Consider the following 18,540-nt stretch of genomic DNA (forward strand, 5'->3'; position numbering starts at 1 on the left):
AAGAATTCAGGTTGCCTAGGGAAAAGATTCTTAAGCTCCAGACCCTTCTTCTGTCTTTTATTAAGAGGAAGAAGGTTTTGTTGAAAGAATTACAGTCCTTATTGGGACTGTTGGCTTTTGCCACCAGGGTGTTGCCGATTGGGAGGGTTTTTTCTAGGCGACTTTATTTAGCAATGGCAGGAATCAAGAATCCTTTTGCGCATGTTCGGTTGTCGGTTGACATGAAGGAGGATTTGCTAGTATGGCAAAACTTCCTTCATCATTTCAATGGCAGAACCTTTTGGCAGGAAGATTTTGTGTTGGATAAGGATTACTGTTTGTCTACTGATTCAGCAGGATCGGTAGGTTTTGCAGCAGTCTGGGGGAATAGGTGGTGTGCAGCTGTTTGGCCTCCCGAATGGGTAAGTAAAGGTCTGTGCAAGAATATAGTTCTTCTGGAGCTTTTTCCTATTGTGGTTGCGTTAGAAGTTTGGGGGGATAGTTTTGCCAACAAGCGCCTTTTGTTTAGTACTGACAATAAAGGCGTCTTGTTCGCAGTGAATTGTTTAACTTCCAAATCCCCTCCGGTAATTGCATTGATTAGGTATTTGGTGTATAAATGCCTTTGTCTGAATATTTGGATAAAGGCTAAGTACATTCCAGGGAAGGTTAATGAGGTAGCTGACTCCCTCTCTCGATTGCAGATGGAGCGTTTTTTCTCCCTGCTGCCTACGGCGGACAAGGATGGGACCCCGTTCCCTGCACGCTTATGGGACATCGTCTAGTTTCGGAAAACATTGAAAATTCGTTGGCTGCCTCTTCTTGGTCCAGCTATAGGTCATCGTGGTTGGGTTGGATCAGTTTTTTGAACAGTAAGCACGCTCAGGCTGGGGAAGCCCCCGAATTTCTAGTTTTAGCTTACCTGGAGTCGTTAATGGCCCATCATTACTCCTGGTCACATATTTACAAAATATTATGTGGTATTTCGTTTTTTCAGAAGTTACATAGAGTACAGTCATGTTTGTCTTATTTTTCCGTTCAGCAGGCGTTAAAAGGATACAAAAAATCTAATTTTAATGTTGACAAGCGGTGTCCCATCTCTCCTTCTTTGCTGAAAGACCTTTATAACGTTACGGCTTCGGTATGTAGGTCACCTTTTGAAGCAATTCTTTTTAACGCAGTATTTACATTGGCCTTTTTTGCTGCACTACGTATTTCTGAATTAGTGTCAGCAAGTAAGAAAAAACATTCGGGCCTATTATGGCAGCATGTTTTTTGGGATGAAGTTCAGTTAAAAATATTTATTCGATCAAGCAAGACGGATAGGTTGGGCAAGGGCGCTTGGATACACCTGGCACCTTGCCCATCCTCGGAAATTTGCACGGTCGCCAGGTTGAAGGAGTATTTGGCGATTCGGCCTAGTTCAAAAGGTGTGCTGTTTATGCACAGGGATGCCTCCCCTCTCACTAAATATCAATTTAAAGCGGTGGTTCCCCCTAAAACTAATTTCTAACAATAGATTCGTAAGACCCGTTACACTGCGGGTAGGCTGGCTTTTTTTTTTTTTTTTTTCGTACATACCGAGATCTCCCCGTCTCGTCCCTAGGCGGTGGGCGGAACTAGTTGATTGACGTTCCTCGGAGGGGCGCGTACGTGACGTCACGACTTTCCGAAAGAAGCCGAACGTCGCTGCGCATGCGCCGTATAGAGTCGGCTCTATACGGCGCATGCGCAGCGACGTTCGGCTTCTTTCGGAAAGTCGTGACGTCACGTACGCGCCCCTCCGAGGAACGTCAATCAACTAGGAACGCCCACCGACAAGGAACGAGACGGGGAGATATCGGTATGTACTAAAAAAAAAAAAAAAAAAAAAAGCCAGCCTACCCGCAGTGTAACGGGTCTTACGAATCTATTGTTAGCAATGTGTTTTAGGGGGAACCACCCCTTTAATACGGTATTGTCCAGGTGTTGCCGGGCCTTGAATCTTGAGCATGTGCAAATTTCTTCGCATTCGTTCAGGATTGGGGCGGCAACAGAAGCCGCTAAGTTAGGTATGGGTTCAAGCCGTATTAAGTCAATCGGTAGGTGGAAATCAAGTGCATTTCAGCTCTATGTTCGTCCTAATCTTCTTTGTTGATTGTTTTAGGTGTGCCTGGAGTGGTCTGGATAATTGGTCACTCGTTCGTGTATTGGGCGCAGCAGCGGGCGAATGGAAGGTACTATGCATCGAATTTGGGTCTGGATCCAAGTGCTTTTCAGGTTTTTTGGTTTGGTAGAAGAGGTATGGGCTGGGAGGACTTACTGTTTGAGTTTGATACGTTGCTGATGTCTTTTCCTGAGCCCAGTATATTGATTCTCCACTTAGGGGGGAATGATATTGGACAAATGAAAACATTGGATCTAATATTTAGTATCAGGGACACAATGTTGATCCTTAAAGAAGCATGCCCAGGTATGGTGATAGTGTTCTCGGAAATCATTCCTCGGTTACGGTGGTTGGAGTCAGCAGCCCTGAGACCTTTCGAGAAGATTAGGAAGAGGGTCAACAAAGCCGTCGAGAAACTCATGACACCAGTTCTGGGTTTCTCTTTTCGGCATGTGGACCTGGAAGGTGGGATTGAGGGTCTTTACAGAAGTGATGGAGTGCACTTATCTGACATAGGCCTGGACATTCTCAATATCTCATTTCAAACTTGTATCGAGCGTGCCGCGGTTTGGGGGGTTGGTGCCAGTCAGGGTTGAGGCAACCCCTCCTGGCTTGTGGGGATTGTTGGATGATTTTTAAGTTATTTTATTGCAGCTCGAGTCGTAGTGGCTGAGTTGTGCATTTTAAGTTGAAAGATTGGTTGAGAAGTTATTTATGTGTTTAAGGTAATGGTTTTAGTAATTAAATCCAATAGTTATGCCGCGGCCAGTTTTATCCCAAATAATATATATATATATATGATAGTATTATGTATATGTAATAAATGAGTGTTTTATGATTTATTTAATAAAAAAATAAAAAAAATAAAACAATGTTAATTTTATGGGTTATTCTGGTGTTGTGTCGAGTTATTGGTGTGTCCAGGCATCCTGCCTATAATCCCATGGAGGGAAAAGGGGAAAAGGCTGTTTCAAGGCCCCCCTTTTCCTTATGGGATTCCTGGCAGGGGGAGTTTCAAGGCCTTCAGCTTAGGTTTGAGCGGGAACAGTGAGGATTGGTAGTTGACAGATGTTGCTAGGGGTAGAAAGCTAGGCCAGGATAGGTCAGTAAGGCCCTTAGGCGGGAAAGGTAGGGATTGGGCTAGTTAGCCGGGTTACTGGGGAAAAATTAAGTTGTTAAGGGCACCTGATAGGTCAGTTGGGGTCATCTGACAGCCAGGTACAACCCAGAGCAGGGGTTTAGGCCTATTTAAGAAGCTGGCTGAGGGGGTCCGGGGCCAGCCGTTCCAGAGAAGGACCGTTCAGCAGAGCTCCCCACCCACCCACCCTTGTCGCGGCAGAAAGCTATTTGGGTAAATCTATTTGAGGCGTCAAAGGGGATTGTTGGATGATTTTTAAGTTATTTTATTGCAGCTCGAGTCGTAGTGGCTGAGTTGTGCATTTTAAGTTGAAAGATTGGTTGAGAAGTTATTTATGTGTTTAAGGTAATGGTTTTAGTAATTAAATCCAATAGTTATGCCGCGGCCAGTTTTATCCAAAATAATATATATATATATATATATATATGATAGTATTATGTATATGTAATAAATGAGTGTTTTATGATTTATTTAATAAAAAAATAAAAAAAATAAAACAATGTTAATTTTATGGGTTATTCTGGTGTTGTGTCGAGTTATTGGTGTGTCCAGGCATCCTGCCTATAATCCCATAGGGGCAACATGCAGGAAGACAAACTGCAGGATACCAGTGTGAGCCCACATCATAACACCTGGGTAGTGTCTGTCACAGGCTGCGAGAAAAAACAAAACAAAAAAACGTTTTAGCTGCAGAGAGGGGGAGGGTGGAGAAGCTCACAGAAACAGGCATTTTTCAAATCTCACTGTGCCATTCCATTACATGCCTCACTGTGCCATTCCATTACATGCCTCACTGTGCCATTCCATTACATGCCCCACTGTGACATTCCATTACATGCACCACTGTACCATTCCATGCCCCCACTGTGCCATTCCATGCCCCCACTGTGCCATTCCATGCCCCCACTGTGCCATTCCATGCCCCCACTGTGCCATTCCATGCCTCCACTGTCCATCACATGCCTCTACTGTGCCGGCCAAGACGATATCCCTACCTTATTTTTTTGCTGCGGACATCCATGTTTCAGGCTGCGGGCATCCATGATTCAAAAGCCGCGCCTCCTCCTCAGACTGTTCCGTGATAGGCGGAACACTAATTTTCCCAGCGGGGCCTCTGTTCAGTGTTCCGCCTATCACGGACGTCCTCTCGTCCGAGGATGAGAAGGCATCTGTGATAGGCGGAACACTAAACAGAGGCCCTGCTGGGAAAATGAGTGTTCCGCCTATCACGGAACAGTCTGAGGAGGAGGCGCGGGTTTTGAATCATGGATGTCCGCAGCCTGAAACATGGATGTCCGCAGCCTGACGGAGACACATCCGGCGTATAAGACGACCCCCGACTGTGGATGCATTTTTTTTGCATCCAAAAGGTCGTCTTATACACCGGCAAATACAGGTTATTAAAAAAATATCAAAATCTTTGATGATCCCTAGGAGCACCATCAAATCTATCATAACCAAATGGAAAGAACATGGCACAACAGCAAACCTGCCAAGAGACGGCCGCACACCAAAACTCACAGAGCGGGCAAGGAGGGCATTAATCAGAGAGGAGCACAGAGACCTAAGGTAACCCTTGAGGAGCTGCAGAGTTCCACAGCAGAGACTGGAGTATCTGTACATAGGACGACAATAAGCCATACGCTCCATAGAGTTGGGCTGTATGGCAGAGTGGCCAGAAGAAAAACATTACTTTCAGCAAAAAACAAAATGACGCGTTTTGAGTTTGCGAAAAGGCATGTGGGAGACTCCCAAAATGTATGGAGGAAGGTGCTCTGGTCTGATGAGACTAAAATTGAACTTTTTGGACATCAAAGAAAACACTATATCTGGCGCAAACCCAACACATCACATCACCCAAAGAACACCATCCCCACTGTGAAACATGGTGGTGGCAGCATCATGTTGTGGGGATGTTTTTTAGCAGTCGGGACTGGGAAACTGGTCGGAGTTGAGGGAAAGATGGATGGTGCTAAATACAGGGATATTCTTGAGCAAAACCTGTACCACTCTGTGTGTGATTTGAGGCTAGGACGGAGGTTCATCTTCCAGCAGGACAATGATCCCAAACACACTGCTAAAGCAACACTTGGGTGGTTTAAGGGGAAACATGTAAATGTGTTGGAATGGCCTAGTCAAAGCCCAGACCTCAATCCAATAGAAAATCTGTGGTCAGACTTAAAGATTGCTGTTCACAAGCTCAAACCAACCAACCTGAAGGAGCTGGAGCAGTTTTGTAAGGAGGAGGAATGGGCAAAAATTCCAGTGGTAAGATGTGGCAAGATCATAGAGACTTATCCAAAGCGACTTGGAGCTGCGATAGCCACAAAAGGTGGCTCAACAAAGTATTGACTTTTGGGGGGTGAATAGTTATGCACATTGGCCCAGATTCACAGAGAGCACGGCGCACATTACGCATCAGTAGAGTAACCCATGTACGCTACGCCAACGCAGCGCAGAGAGGCAAGCATGGAATTCAGCAAGCCAGTGCTCCCAACCGCCAGCGTGGTGTGGGTTTCAAAGGCGCAGGCCGGCGTAGGTGGAAGTGGGCGTGACCCATGAAAATGAGGCGTGACCCCATGCAAATGATGGGCCGAGCGCCAGACAAGTACTTATAACAAACTGCACATGCGCCGTGGACGCATCCCCCTGCGCCTGCTCACAACCACGTCGGAACAACTGCCTAAGATACGCCGGATCACTGCGTACGCCATGAACGTAACCTACGCCCAGCCAGACACACGTCCAACGTAAAATACGCCGGCTTGTGTTCCCTGGTGCAGACCTTTGCATGTCTGCTGCTGGGTTGGTTGCACCTCCTTTATGGGGCATAACTTTATGTCGAACGTACAACTTACGCGCACCACTCGTAGCCTGCATCGGGCGCACGCAGGTTCGTGAATCGCCGTATTTCCCTCATTTGCATGTTTGGATGGCTAATCAATGGTGGAGCACTAGTCCTTCCACTGACACCAATGATGAGGCATTATTCCTCCCACTGACACCAGTGATGGGGTACTATTCCTCCCACTGACACCAGTGATGGGGTACTATTCCTCCCACGTAACCAACGCCCAGCCAGACACACGTCCAACGTAAAATACGCCGGCTTGTGTTCCCTGGTGCAGACCTTTGCATGTCTGCTGCTGGGTTGCACCTCCTTTATGGGGCATAACTTTATGCCGAACGTACAACTTACGCGCACCACTCGTAGCCTGCGTCGGGCGCACGCAGGTTCGTGAATCGCCGTATTTACCTCATTTGCATGTTTGGATGGCTAATCAATGGGAGCGGCACCATGCGTCCAGCCTAAATGTGCGCCCACCCGACGCCAACGTAAGCAAGTTAAGTCGGCAGGGTGAAGCCTGTTTTTAGGCGCATATCTGTTTGTGGATCTTGCGCACAGATACGACGACGCACATTTGCACTTACGTCGGCGTAACTTGTTATACGTCGGCGTAAGTGCTTTGTGAATCTGGGCCATTGACTTTTTCTGTTATTTTGTCCTATTTGTTTGCTTCACAATAAAAAAAAAAAAACATCTTCAAAGTTGTGGACACTAGCTATGAAGAAGCACTAAGGCATAGTGCGAAACGTCAGCTTTTCTTTTGTTGTGCTGTTTTTTGCTGTGGCATGTATTTTGTGATTTTTAATTAAAGGAGGAGTTTTTTTGGAGTGCGGCTGTCCCAGCTTTTTTCCTTCATCCTAACCTGCATTTTGATTGCACTGCCTGCACCCTTGGCTTGGACCACAGGAATCAGATTACCTGGTTCTCTTTGAGCGGTTACCCACTCTCTCAAAGTTGTGGACGTGTTCTGTAAATTTAATGATGCAAATCCTCAAACAATCCATGTTAATTCCAGGTTGTGAGGCAACAAAACACAAAAAATGGCAAGGGGGGTGAATACTTTTGCAAGGCACTGTAGATCATATTCACAGGTCTAAATTGCTGTACAAATGTTCAAATTACACAAAAGTAACAGGTTTACTGCTATTCCTGTTCCTCTCCAGGCTCATAAAACCTACGATGAGGCCATCAGCCGGGGTGAACAAGCCTTTCTCCTGGAGGAAGATGAGAGCTCGGCGGACATCTTTAGCTGCAGTGTCGGGAATCTCCCTCCTGGCCAGGAGGCCGAGGTCACCCTGAAATATGTGCGGGAGTTGCCGGTGGAGGCAGACGGAGCTGTGCGCTTTGTACTCCCGGCCATCCTCAACCCGAGATACACCCCAAAAGGTACAAGTACAAATTGGCAGCTTTTTTTCATTTATTAAAACCAATGATGGGACTCTATTCCTCCCACTGACACCAATGATGGGGTACAATTCCTCCCACTGACACCAGTGATGGAGCACTAGTCCTTCCACTGACATAAATGATGAGGCATTATTCCTCCCACTGACACCAATGATGGGGTACTATTCCTCCCACTGACACCAATTATGGAACACTAATGTATGAACAGTGATAACGCGCTCAAGAAAAATACATACAAAATAAAAACCTAAATAACATGCAGTATAAGGAGTGAAAATGGAGAATAAATGATGGATACAGAAAAATAATCGAAAAATAATACAGAAAAATAATCAAAAAATAGCTAAAAAATTAGTAAGTGAACACTAAACCAATGTGAGTGAATTAGGTCCATTTATTTACAAAAATATATATATATTTAGAAAGAATGGCCCAGATTCAAGGAGAATTGCGCAATATTTGCGGGGGAGCAGGGCAACGATTTTGCCCTGCGCCCCCGCAAATATTTTGCGCTGCCCTCGATTCACGGAGCAGTAGCTCCGTGAATTGCGACGGCGCGCCGGCAAATTTGCCCGGCGTAAGCGCGCGCAAGTTAAATGATCCCGCCGGGGGCGGGAATCATTTTAATTAGGCGCGCTCCCGCGCCGAGCGTACAGCGCATGCTCCGTCGGGAAACTTTCCCGACGTGCATTGCGGCAAATGACGTCGCAAGGACGTCATTTGCTTCTAAGTGAACGTGAATGGCGTCCAGCGCCATTCACGTTTCACTTACGCAAACGCCGTGAAATTCGGGAAGGCCGGCTATACTTTAGCATTGGCTGCCCCTACTATTAGAAGGGGCAGCCTTGCGCTAAAAGTAGCCGTACGGAAACTCCGTACCTGGCTTGCTCGGGGCCCGCGCAAGCTTGTGAATCAGTGGTAGTATGCAATTTGCATACTACACGCTGATACACAATGGGAGCGCCCCCTAGCGGCCACCGCAAGAATGCAGCCTAAAATCTGCGAGGCATAAGAGCCTTATGCCGCGCAGATTTTAGCCTGCAGTCGGTGCAACGAGGTTCCTGAATCAGGAGCACTCGTTACACCGGAGCAAGTAAGCACTTGCGCTGCGTAACCTATGGTTGCGCGGGCGCAAGTGCTTCTTGAATCTGGGCCAATGTCTATCTTCAAGTAGCCAGTATTCCAATGATGGTAATCTTATGGATGATGCACAATCAAATAGATACTCTGGATAGATGAAGGATCCTCCCACCAGTCTCCCAGAACTCTCACCTCTATGAGATGACAATAGGCATATATAGATCTCTGATGGATCAACCTCGAACTTTCTTGACTCCCATTCTCTTCCTTTTCCAATTTTGTGTGCAGATAGAACTGCAGCTGATGTGTCTCTCCTGGCTTAGAGTTATATCTAACTCTCCATAGCTGGTGAACAAACCTCAGATCGAGCCATAATGGTAGAGGGAAGAGAAAAGAGGCCTCCAATAGTGCAATACCGTAAAAATGATGTAGGTTTAATTAGCTAAAAAGATGGACTCTTACATGGAAATATAAAAAAGCAAGTAAAACAATGAAAAAAAAGGCATTCTAGACGCCTTCTCACATCATTTCCGGTCACTTCCGGTCTGCGCCAGCTTCGTGTGCCCTACGTCGTTACGTCACGCACCTCGTGACTTCATCAGGAGAACCGGATTGGTTGCTGAGGCTGTGTTTATATAGTGTGTCTGCCGGAAATCGCGTAACGGCCACTTTCTTGAAGTCTGCTATTAGATTATTGACACCACCATCATGTGGTAGTCCAAATCTAAGACACGGCGGCCATTTTCTAGGAGTCTAAGTGAGGATAAGTGAAAAGCATATATACATTATGCACATATGTCGAATGCTCAACATATGCGTGTAAAACACCATGTGATGTCCTTTATATCACACAGTGAACCAGGCCTCGCTAGAATTTTTTTTATTAAGAGGAGTCCATATAAATAAATTAAAACAGCAATAGTGAGACGATGTATCATACTGGGATATATAATAAGTGCGGTGCTGGTTAATAAACCTAGCAACAACGCATACTACTAATCCCTATGGCAATTAACGTTGACTATAGGTTGACAATGAATTAAAAGTAATATATAAATAAAAGTGGATATGCGTCTATACCAGGCGTCTCAAACTGGCGGCCCTCCAGCTGTTGCAAAACTACAAGTCCAATGAGGCATTGCAAGAATGACAGTTACCAGCATGACTCCCACAGGCAGAGGCATGATGGGACTTGTAGTTTTACAACAGCTGGAGGGCCACCAGTTTGAGACCCTTGGTCTATACACATTGTAGTGGTATATCCAAATATCATCATCAGCTGTCGCATACCACAAGTGTCCGGAAAATAATGAATATTAAAAAAAAATATCCTTAAATGTCCAACATAACGATATCAAGCATACAGATGTCAGATATATGATCTATATGGATCTTTCTTTCATCTATCCACATGTGTAGATTCATAGGTGGGATGATAATCCACTCAGTAAGTGGGTTAGATGACTGATTGTTCAATTAATAACTGGTAATATGCCAGACAGAAATATGAATGAATGAACCAGATTGACTAGGGGCAGGGGCGTTGCTAGGTGGCAAAAAAGACCAGGGGCTTCAGCCCGAAGTCCAAACCTGGAACGGGGGGGCTGGGGGGGAGGGGGGACAGCGACGGTTTTCGGGGTGGCGCAATTAGAGGTGTTGTATGTGGAGTAGGTTTTTTTTGGGGCTGGGCGGTGGGGTTGTGTGACTTACCAGTGCCCATCACTGCTGACCACTAACCTACCTGCACTGACCTACCTGCACTGACCTACCTACATTGACCTACCTGCACTGACCTATCTGACCTACATACACTGACCAGTGACCTGCATGACCTAACACACACTGACCTACTGACAATGGGATAGATATACACACACACTGACTTACCTGAGCTCAGCCGTGGTGTCGGTCACTCGTCACTATCAGAGTGGAGAGGAGCTGCCGAGCCGAGGAGCAGAGGGAAGAGAGCCACCCGCCCGAGCAGGGATATTGTTCGGCGGCTGCATTTTGAAATTTCCAGCCTTCTGGAGACTCTGCAGGCTATGATGGACGCACCACGTCACACGTCCCATGGTCCTCCTGGATTGGCGCTGCAGGCTCCAGAAGGCGGGACCTATGGCACTCGGCCGAACTTGGCCCCAGCCGCACTCGGCCAAACTCGGCCCTCGCCGCACTTGGCCCCAGCCGCACTCGGCCAAACTCGGCCCTCGCCGCACTTGGCCCCAGCCGCACTCGGCCGAACTCGGCCCCAGCCGCACTCGGCTGAACTCGGCCCCAGCCGCACTCGGCTGAACTCGGCCCCAGCCGCACTCGGCTGAACTCGGCCCCAGCCGAACTCGGCCATCAGATCGGTCCTGGGCCCCGGCGCTCAGGGCCAACAATACAAATCATCTGTAAATAGATTCGGGGCTTTTCGAGGGCCCATTCGGGGCTCCAGCCCCCCAAGCCCGGGCCTAACGACGCCCCTGACTAGGGGTGAATGTGGAGATTCAAAAATTGCTGAGTTTAAATCGAATTCCACATTCATTCCTCCTGTCATGTGTGTTCTTAAAGTATGAGTCCATCTGGATTCTTTTTGACTGATTGTTCTGATCTTATGACTGCCTCTCCAAGAACTTTTATATTTCACTATGCTCCAAAATTGGAGTTGTGTGGGATCTTGGTTGTGTTTTTGTGCAAAATGTTTTGAAGCATTATGTTTGGGGAATCCCTTTACTATATTTTGTATGTAAGTCAATCATGTGAAAAAAATGTCCCAAGAAGTAATAAATCTTGTTGGTGTCAACATCTGAGACGAACAGCACCACAGTGAGCGTTTATAACATTCGTGAGAATCGCCACCACATGGAAAGCCTCTTACCAGAATGATAAGTAAAAACAGCCTTAAGGAGATATGGTCTCTGTCATTGGGTTAAACACAGGGTTCGGGACCCGCAGGATCAATCATCCAACGAGGGATCACAACCTCCTGGTCCGTGGATCATAGATGACAAAAACGGACCATAGCATAATACCGTTTTTTAACGTTTATTTTGTAAAAAGGATTGTACTTACAAACACAAATTTCATAAAAGCGTGTAAAAAGATGCCGGCCGTCACTAGAGGAGCCCTTCCTCCTTTAACTCTCTCTGAATCTAGCGTGTAAAATACACTCTATGTAGAATCTTGAATTGAATCAGTCTGTTCCTTGTGGAGACCAGTTGTGAGAAGGATCACTCCCACACGCCTTGGTCCTTTCTTGATTCTGGACTGTGAATTATTTCCTTTTTTTTATCTCTTCTAGATCATGATGTGAGCATTACAGCCACACGTCCTCAGGTGCCGATTGGTGAGATCCCGTACACGCTGAGTCTGAACGCTCACTTCCAGTCCATGTACGGCATCGCCAAGATCGAGTCCAAATGTAACATCACCCCTCTGGAGTACACAGATAGTGACAAGACCAGCGCCAAGGTGAGCGGGACACAAAATAGTATGAAGGCTCATTTCTTTTGTGGACTATATAGGAGATCCAGAGCCACTGATAGAAATCATGTGGCCCCGTACAGCCTACCTGACGGGCCCCCTTCAGCTCCACCCCTGGTCCCTCCTTCAGCCTCACCCTTGGCTCCACCCCTGGCCCCTCCCCAGACCCCGCCTTGAAACTGTCTCTGCAGCACATTATGACATTGGCGGCATGGGTGGCACTGTCTCTGCAGGCAGCACATGTTATGGGCCATAACGCATGTGCTACCTGCAGGCAGTGCCACCCATCGGCCAATGCCATATTGTGCTGCAGACAGTGCCACCCATGACGCCAATGCCATATTGTGCTGCAGACAGGCAGCACATGCGTTATGGCATTAGCGTCATGGATGCCGCTTCTATCTCTCCTGTCAAACCTGCCGCTCGTCTGTTTCACTGCTTCTTCTCATAGCCAGTGAAGGACAGAGCAGAGTGCCAAGAACGGAGGGAGAGGAATCACTCCGCCGCGCCAGGGAAGGACACGCCGGCCGGGACTTGAGCCAGCATGAGGAGCGGGCGCGGGAGAGGATAGACATTCTTCCGCGCCCGAAATAAAAAAAAAATAGTCCCTTCCTGCACGGACCGAACACTGCAGGTATCGAGGTGTCAGAAAAAAAAAACGCGTCAATAACAATGTGGTTGATCTTTGGGGGAGGGCCTGGGTTTGGTTCGACTAGGGGACTTGTGGCGGATAATGATGTTCGGTCAAGGCTGTCAAGGTTTTTTTTTTTTCTACATTAATTAGTACTCTGTGGAGTTTGCTCGGGCCCCCCTGCTGGCCGGGCCCAGTACAACAATGCCAGTTGTACTGGCCTATCATTGGCCCTGAGGAGATCTACAACATTCTAATACACAATGGCGGGTTTAAAATGTGTCAAGTCTTGTATGTATGTCATTAAAGAAAATGACAAAATACGTTGAAAAAGAGCTCCTTTGATATAATTCTGCATCTCACGTGTTCATGCCACCCCTCCCCATAAACTGAAGACGATTGATCACTTACAATTCTGTCATTTCCCCTTTGTAGGTGTCACTGGTTGAGGGTCACAAGTTTGATCGAGATGTAGAGTTCTTGGCTTATTATACGGATGTGAACAAACCCAGCGTCACTGTGGAGGCGGGGCTTGGAGCTACAGACGCTGCTCAAGAATCAGGACCGGCGCCATCAGGTGACACAATAAACTGACATGACATCTAGAGATCGGTGTCACAGTATAATAAATGATTACAGTAAAAGCGCTCCTTTGTGCCAATGTCCACATTATAACAAATAATACATATGAACGTAAATGACACTGCTCCAGGTAAACATATGCAACAGCCGGCCATGGGTGAACAAGGCTCTCTGGGATCAACCTTCTCTCCTCCAGGAATACAGATGTTTTGCTGAACCACAACAAGCTTTATTGATACCAGATCAGGTCAGGCAGACATTCTCTCAACCATCGGATGTGACTCTGCCAGCTGATGCATTTCATGCAATGGGCGTACCTGACTTGCGAATTAAGACAATTGGGTGAAAAGTGTCAGGAGTCGAGTCACATGTGCCAGTGAAGAGAATTTCCGACTCAAGGGTAGTACGTTCAGCGGTTGCCATTGCGACCCAGGCCCCCCTGCTCCAGGGGACCCATGCAGCCCCTCTGCTCCATGGGGCCCATACAACCCCCCTGTATGCCTGGATAGGAGGGAGGCGGGGGAAGCAGCATGTAGAGGAACCAATCCCTCCATGCAGTCACTGAATGCCCGCTTACCCTTTTCTCACTCCCACTGACATTCAGAAGGTGCAGGAGGGGAATGGAGGGCATTGATTCCTCCACATGCACTCCCGCCGCCTCCCTATCCCTGTGCTGCTGTCCCGGGCCCCTGTGTCTTTCCCTGCCACGTCAGTCAGGGGGAGAGAGAAGAAAGCCGGCCGGTCAGGATTATATAAAGTTATGACAGTCATTTCAGCAGCAGGAAGGGGGGGGGGGGGGCTGATATGGAGCTTACAGGCATGGAGGAGGGGGGAGGAGGACACAGGAGCGCAGAGAGGAGAGCTGCAGATGACGGAGGCACATAAACTGACCATGGTGTCAGGACTCAGCAGCCATGATAAACCATGGTCAGTTTACAGGGAACGGGGGCAGAACCAGGCAGGTTCAACCAGGTATTTCAGGTGATACAGGGGGGCCAAATGACACAGCACAAGCACTGTGCTGTATAACATGCTTTAAAGGAACAGGATCCATTTTATTTCTTTTTAGGGTAACAAATGCTTTAATTGTACACCCCCATTGGATTAAGGTTGAATAAGGCTTTACATATGTATTGTTAGGGATGCATTTGAATCTAGACAAGTGCCATTCGTTTTGTTAAAGGGGTTGTAAAGGTCCAATTTTTTTCCCCCTAAATATCTTCCTTTACCTTAGTGCAGTCCTCCTTCACTTACCTCATCCTTCCATTTTGCTTTTAAATGTCCTTATTTCTTCTGAGAAATCCTCACTTCCTGTTCTTCTGTCTGTAACTCCACACAGTAATGCGAGGCTTTCTCCCTGGTGTGGAGTGTCGCCCCTCCCTTGGACTACAGGAGAGTCAGGACGCTCTCTACGTTGCAGATAGAGAAAGGAGCTGTGTGTTAGTGGGCGTCCTGACTCTCCTGTAGTCCAAGGGAGGGGCGAACCTGGTGTCCCTGGTGTGGAGACAGCCTCTTTCTGGGGGGAGGGGACGAGCGGGAGTGTAGTAGAGAGTGTCCTGACCTGCTCGCCCCCTCCCCCCTCAAGAGGCTTTCTCCACACCAGAGAGAAAGCCTCGCATTACTGTGTGGAGTTACAGACAGAAGAACAGGAAGTGAGGATTTCTCAGAAGAAATAAGGACATTTAAAAGCAAAATGGAAGGATGAGGTAAGTGAAGGAGGACTGCATCAAGGTAAAGGAAACTATTTAGGGAACAAAAATTGTACCTTTATAACCCCTTTAAGAATTGAAACTCTGAGAAAATGTTTGTTATTCGGAGATTCGAATGTATCCAAATTTCCAAATCAGTAGTAATGAATTCCAACAAATCCGAAATAAATTATGCCAAAATGAATTATCCAAATTTGAATATGAATTTGATTTTGAAATAGAAACATAATGCAATAAATACAGTAAGGTATAAAAGTGAAATAGGATAATGATCCTGAATAGAATAGAAAATAATAATAGAATAAAATAGAATGTAATAAAATAGAATAGAAAATAATAAAATAGAATATATTCTAAAAAAAATAGAACAGAAAAAGTAGAATAGAATAGAACAAATTTGAGTAGATTAGATTAGAACAGAATAGAATAAAATAGAACAAATGTAGCAGTCTTCCGAATTTCTAATTTTGAATAGATTTGAAAAACGTCAAGTTTCGAATCGATTTGAAAATAACAAAATGAATCAGAATATATGGGACAAATTCCGAAAATTAATTATTCTAACAACAAATAGGACTAAACAAAATTATTAAAGTAATGAATGAATCTGAAGCTGAATTTTTTTTTTTGTCGTGCACATCTCTAATCCGCCCAGTACGGTATATATTTGTTGACAGATTCTGGTCCAGAAACAATTGATTCAGAGAATTCTCACCAAATATGAGCTAGTCCACCCACTGTTCTACAGCTCCTGAAACAGAGATCTGAGGTGCAACCAAAGCCAGTGTTTAATTTTTGTGCTTTGTTCAAGTATGTGAAATGTCTGTTACACCCAGTGGCGGCTGGTACTCAAAGTTTTTGGGGGGGCGCAAACGGAAAAAAAAAATTGCAGCCTCACTGTGCCCGTCAAATGCAGCCACTGGACTCATCAAACGCAGCCACTGTGTCATCAATTGTCACCACTGTGCCATGCCATCAAACGCAGCCACTGTGCCCATCAATTGTCGCCACTGTTCCAATTGTCGCCACTGTGCCCTTTAATAGTCGCCACTGTGCCCGTCAAATGCAGCCACTGGGCCCATCAAACGCAGCCACTGTGTCATCAATTATCACCACTGTGCCATGTCATCAAACACAGCCACTGTGCCCATCAATTGTCACCACTGTGCCATGCCATCAAACGCAGCCACTGTGCCATCAATTGTCACCACTGTGCCATGCCATCAAACGCAGCCACGGTGCCCATCAATTGTCGCCACTGTGCCCTTAAATAGTCGCTACTGTGCCCTTTAATTGTCGCCACTGTGTCCTGTAATTGTCGCCACTGTGCCAATTGTCGCCACTGTGCCCTTTAATTGTCACCACTGTGCCCTGTAATTGTCGCCACTGTGCCCTGTAATTGTCGCCACTGTGCCCTGTAATTGTCGCCACTGTGCCCTGTAAAATGGGCAACGGTCCCTCGATGTCTTCTCCCGCCCTCGATGACGCTTCAGCCAATCAGGTTACCGGTAACCAGAACCGGTGAACCTGATTGGCTGAGACGCCTGTCAGTCTTATCCAAGGAACGCACCCCCTGTGCATGCCCTGGATAAGTATTTGGAAGCCGATTACAGCCAGAGCCGCTGGCTCTGATAGGCACTTCCACAGCCAACCAGCTGCCGTTATTCAGATGTCCGGCGCATCTGAATAGTCGGCGGCAGCGGCAATACATAGATTCTTGCAATGCATGAATTTATGTATTGTATTCAGTGGCCGTGCGGGAGCGAGAGGGGGCGGCGCTCCGGCGCCCTCTATGCACGCACCACCGCTGGTTACATCTGTTCTAAACTTTAAATTCACCATTGGGCTTTTGGATTGTGTTGACCAAGGAGAAGAGCCTCATCCGCCACAAATTTCAAAGCCATCTTTGGTACATTATGGAGGTGACCTATTTGGCTCATCTGAGAAGAATCATACAGGGTTTATTAGCCGTGTACCAAAATCAGGTCATCAAAATCATAAGAAGATTTTTTTTTTTTTTGCAATTACCTGAAATTGTTTTATCCTCTGCCTATCGTTTGCATTTTTATCTTTTTTACATTTCATCATAGGTTTGTTCTCAATCTAAGACACATGGATGAATCTTTTTCATTCATATATTTCAAACTTTTGCTACACAGAATATTTGTCTTTTCGAACCTTCCTCCTCCAATCATAGGCTACCTGTCACTTGATTTCCCGACAACTTTTTTTTTCTACTTATATTCTTAAATGGGTAATATATCTGGTTTGTTTTTGTTATAGTTGCACAAAAATTGTGGTCCCTAGTCCAACGAAAATTCAGATCAAATTTTAACTTAAGAAAGATCCCCGGTAAGTTTGAGATCATTTGATTTGTATGTAATTGGACTGTAGCTAGAACCTTCCTATTTAGACATGAAATGGATCATGGGAGAATTGATTTAACCCCTTCATGCCGGTGTAATACATATATGCAGCCTCATGGAAGTGTGCTTTTTTCCGTGGGGTCGCATGTATTTGTAGCATTACCCCCGGAGGAGCTGCTGGTTGTTTTGGGCGGCACATTTACCTCGTGGCTCTTCCGAATTCCTAGGGGTGAATGATGCGTATTGCATGAAGTAGAAGTAAAGGAATGTCCACAACAGGTGCTCTTTGCTGTGCTCTTTATTACCCAGCCGGGTAAAAACAATAAAAACTTGTGGTGAGGAAAGTAAAGTTGAAGAAGAAAGATGAACAGCAGATTCAGATGTATTAATGGGGAAACCTCTATGAGCAAAAGTCTCTGCCACAGACCCTCCTTGGTGAACCTCAGGGAGATACCTCTGCCACAGGCCCTTCTTGGTGAACCTCAGGGAGATACCTCTGCCACAGACCCTCCTTGGTGAAACTCAGGGAGATACCTCTGCCACAGACCCTCCTTGGTGAACCCAGGGAGATACCTCTGCCACAGACCCTCCTTGGTGAACCTCAGGGAGATACCTCTGCCACAGGCCCTCTCTGGTTTGAATTACGGAGTTAGTCCTCCTTGAAAGAATCACGCCTGGATCTTCTTCTTAACGCCGCCCAGGTACCGACTGACAGGTGATCAATCCCTCAGTGTCTGGCTACCTGTGTTCCCCGGTGGTTTGTCGAGGCCCTATTGGACCGCCAGCCTCTCAATGGTGCTCCTCAGACAGACTCCCCACCGAACAGCAATACAGCTTGGGATCTTCAAAGGTGGGGACCCAGTCGATCACTGGGTCCCTGTCGCTGCTCAAATGTTCCCGACCAGCAGGGTCCCGAAACCAGGAACACTGCGTTCCATGCACGCCCCGGCCAGGTAGGCCATAACCCCGGGGCGCCGTGATGCAGTCACCCTAAAGGTGGGTGCTGCACTGGAAGAAGACCCAGTACCAATGGCGTCTGTCCCATAAATACCCCTCCCCAGCATGCACAGCGAGGCTCCACCCTCCTGATTGGCTGCTGGGGAAAAGCACCCAAACCTCGACTCCACTGCTGCCACCTACCGCACAGGGGTTGGAAGAACACCCCAGTACAACAGAATGAGCCCCCAGC

The 18,540-nt window shown here is 46.8% G+C and overlaps 1 protein-coding gene across 4 annotated transcripts in view; it reads left to right on the forward strand.

Annotated features, from left to right (window-relative positions):
* Window positions 1-18,540, forward strand: part of LOC120924578 (von Willebrand factor A domain-containing protein 5A-like) — a 134,574-nt gene that overhangs the window by 31,579 nt on the left and 84,455 nt on the right. For all 4 annotated transcript variants that reach the window (XM_040335561.1, XM_040335563.1, XM_040335564.1 and 1 more), the window contains exons 4-6: window positions 7,275-7,497; window positions 11,882-12,051; window positions 13,130-13,271. In XM_040335561.1, the coding sequence (XP_040191495.1) occupies window positions 7,275-7,497; window positions 11,882-12,051; window positions 13,130-13,271 (535 nt within the window). The remainder of the gene's footprint in view (window positions 1-7,274; window positions 7,498-11,881; window positions 12,052-13,129; window positions 13,272-18,540) is intronic.

The sequence above is a fragment of the Rana temporaria genome, chromosome 1 (genome assembly GCF_905171775.1).
Source record: "Rana temporaria chromosome 1, aRanTem1.1, whole genome shotgun sequence".
In the NCBI taxonomy this organism is placed as follows: domain Eukaryota; kingdom Metazoa; phylum Chordata; class Amphibia; order Anura; family Ranidae; genus Rana; species Rana temporaria.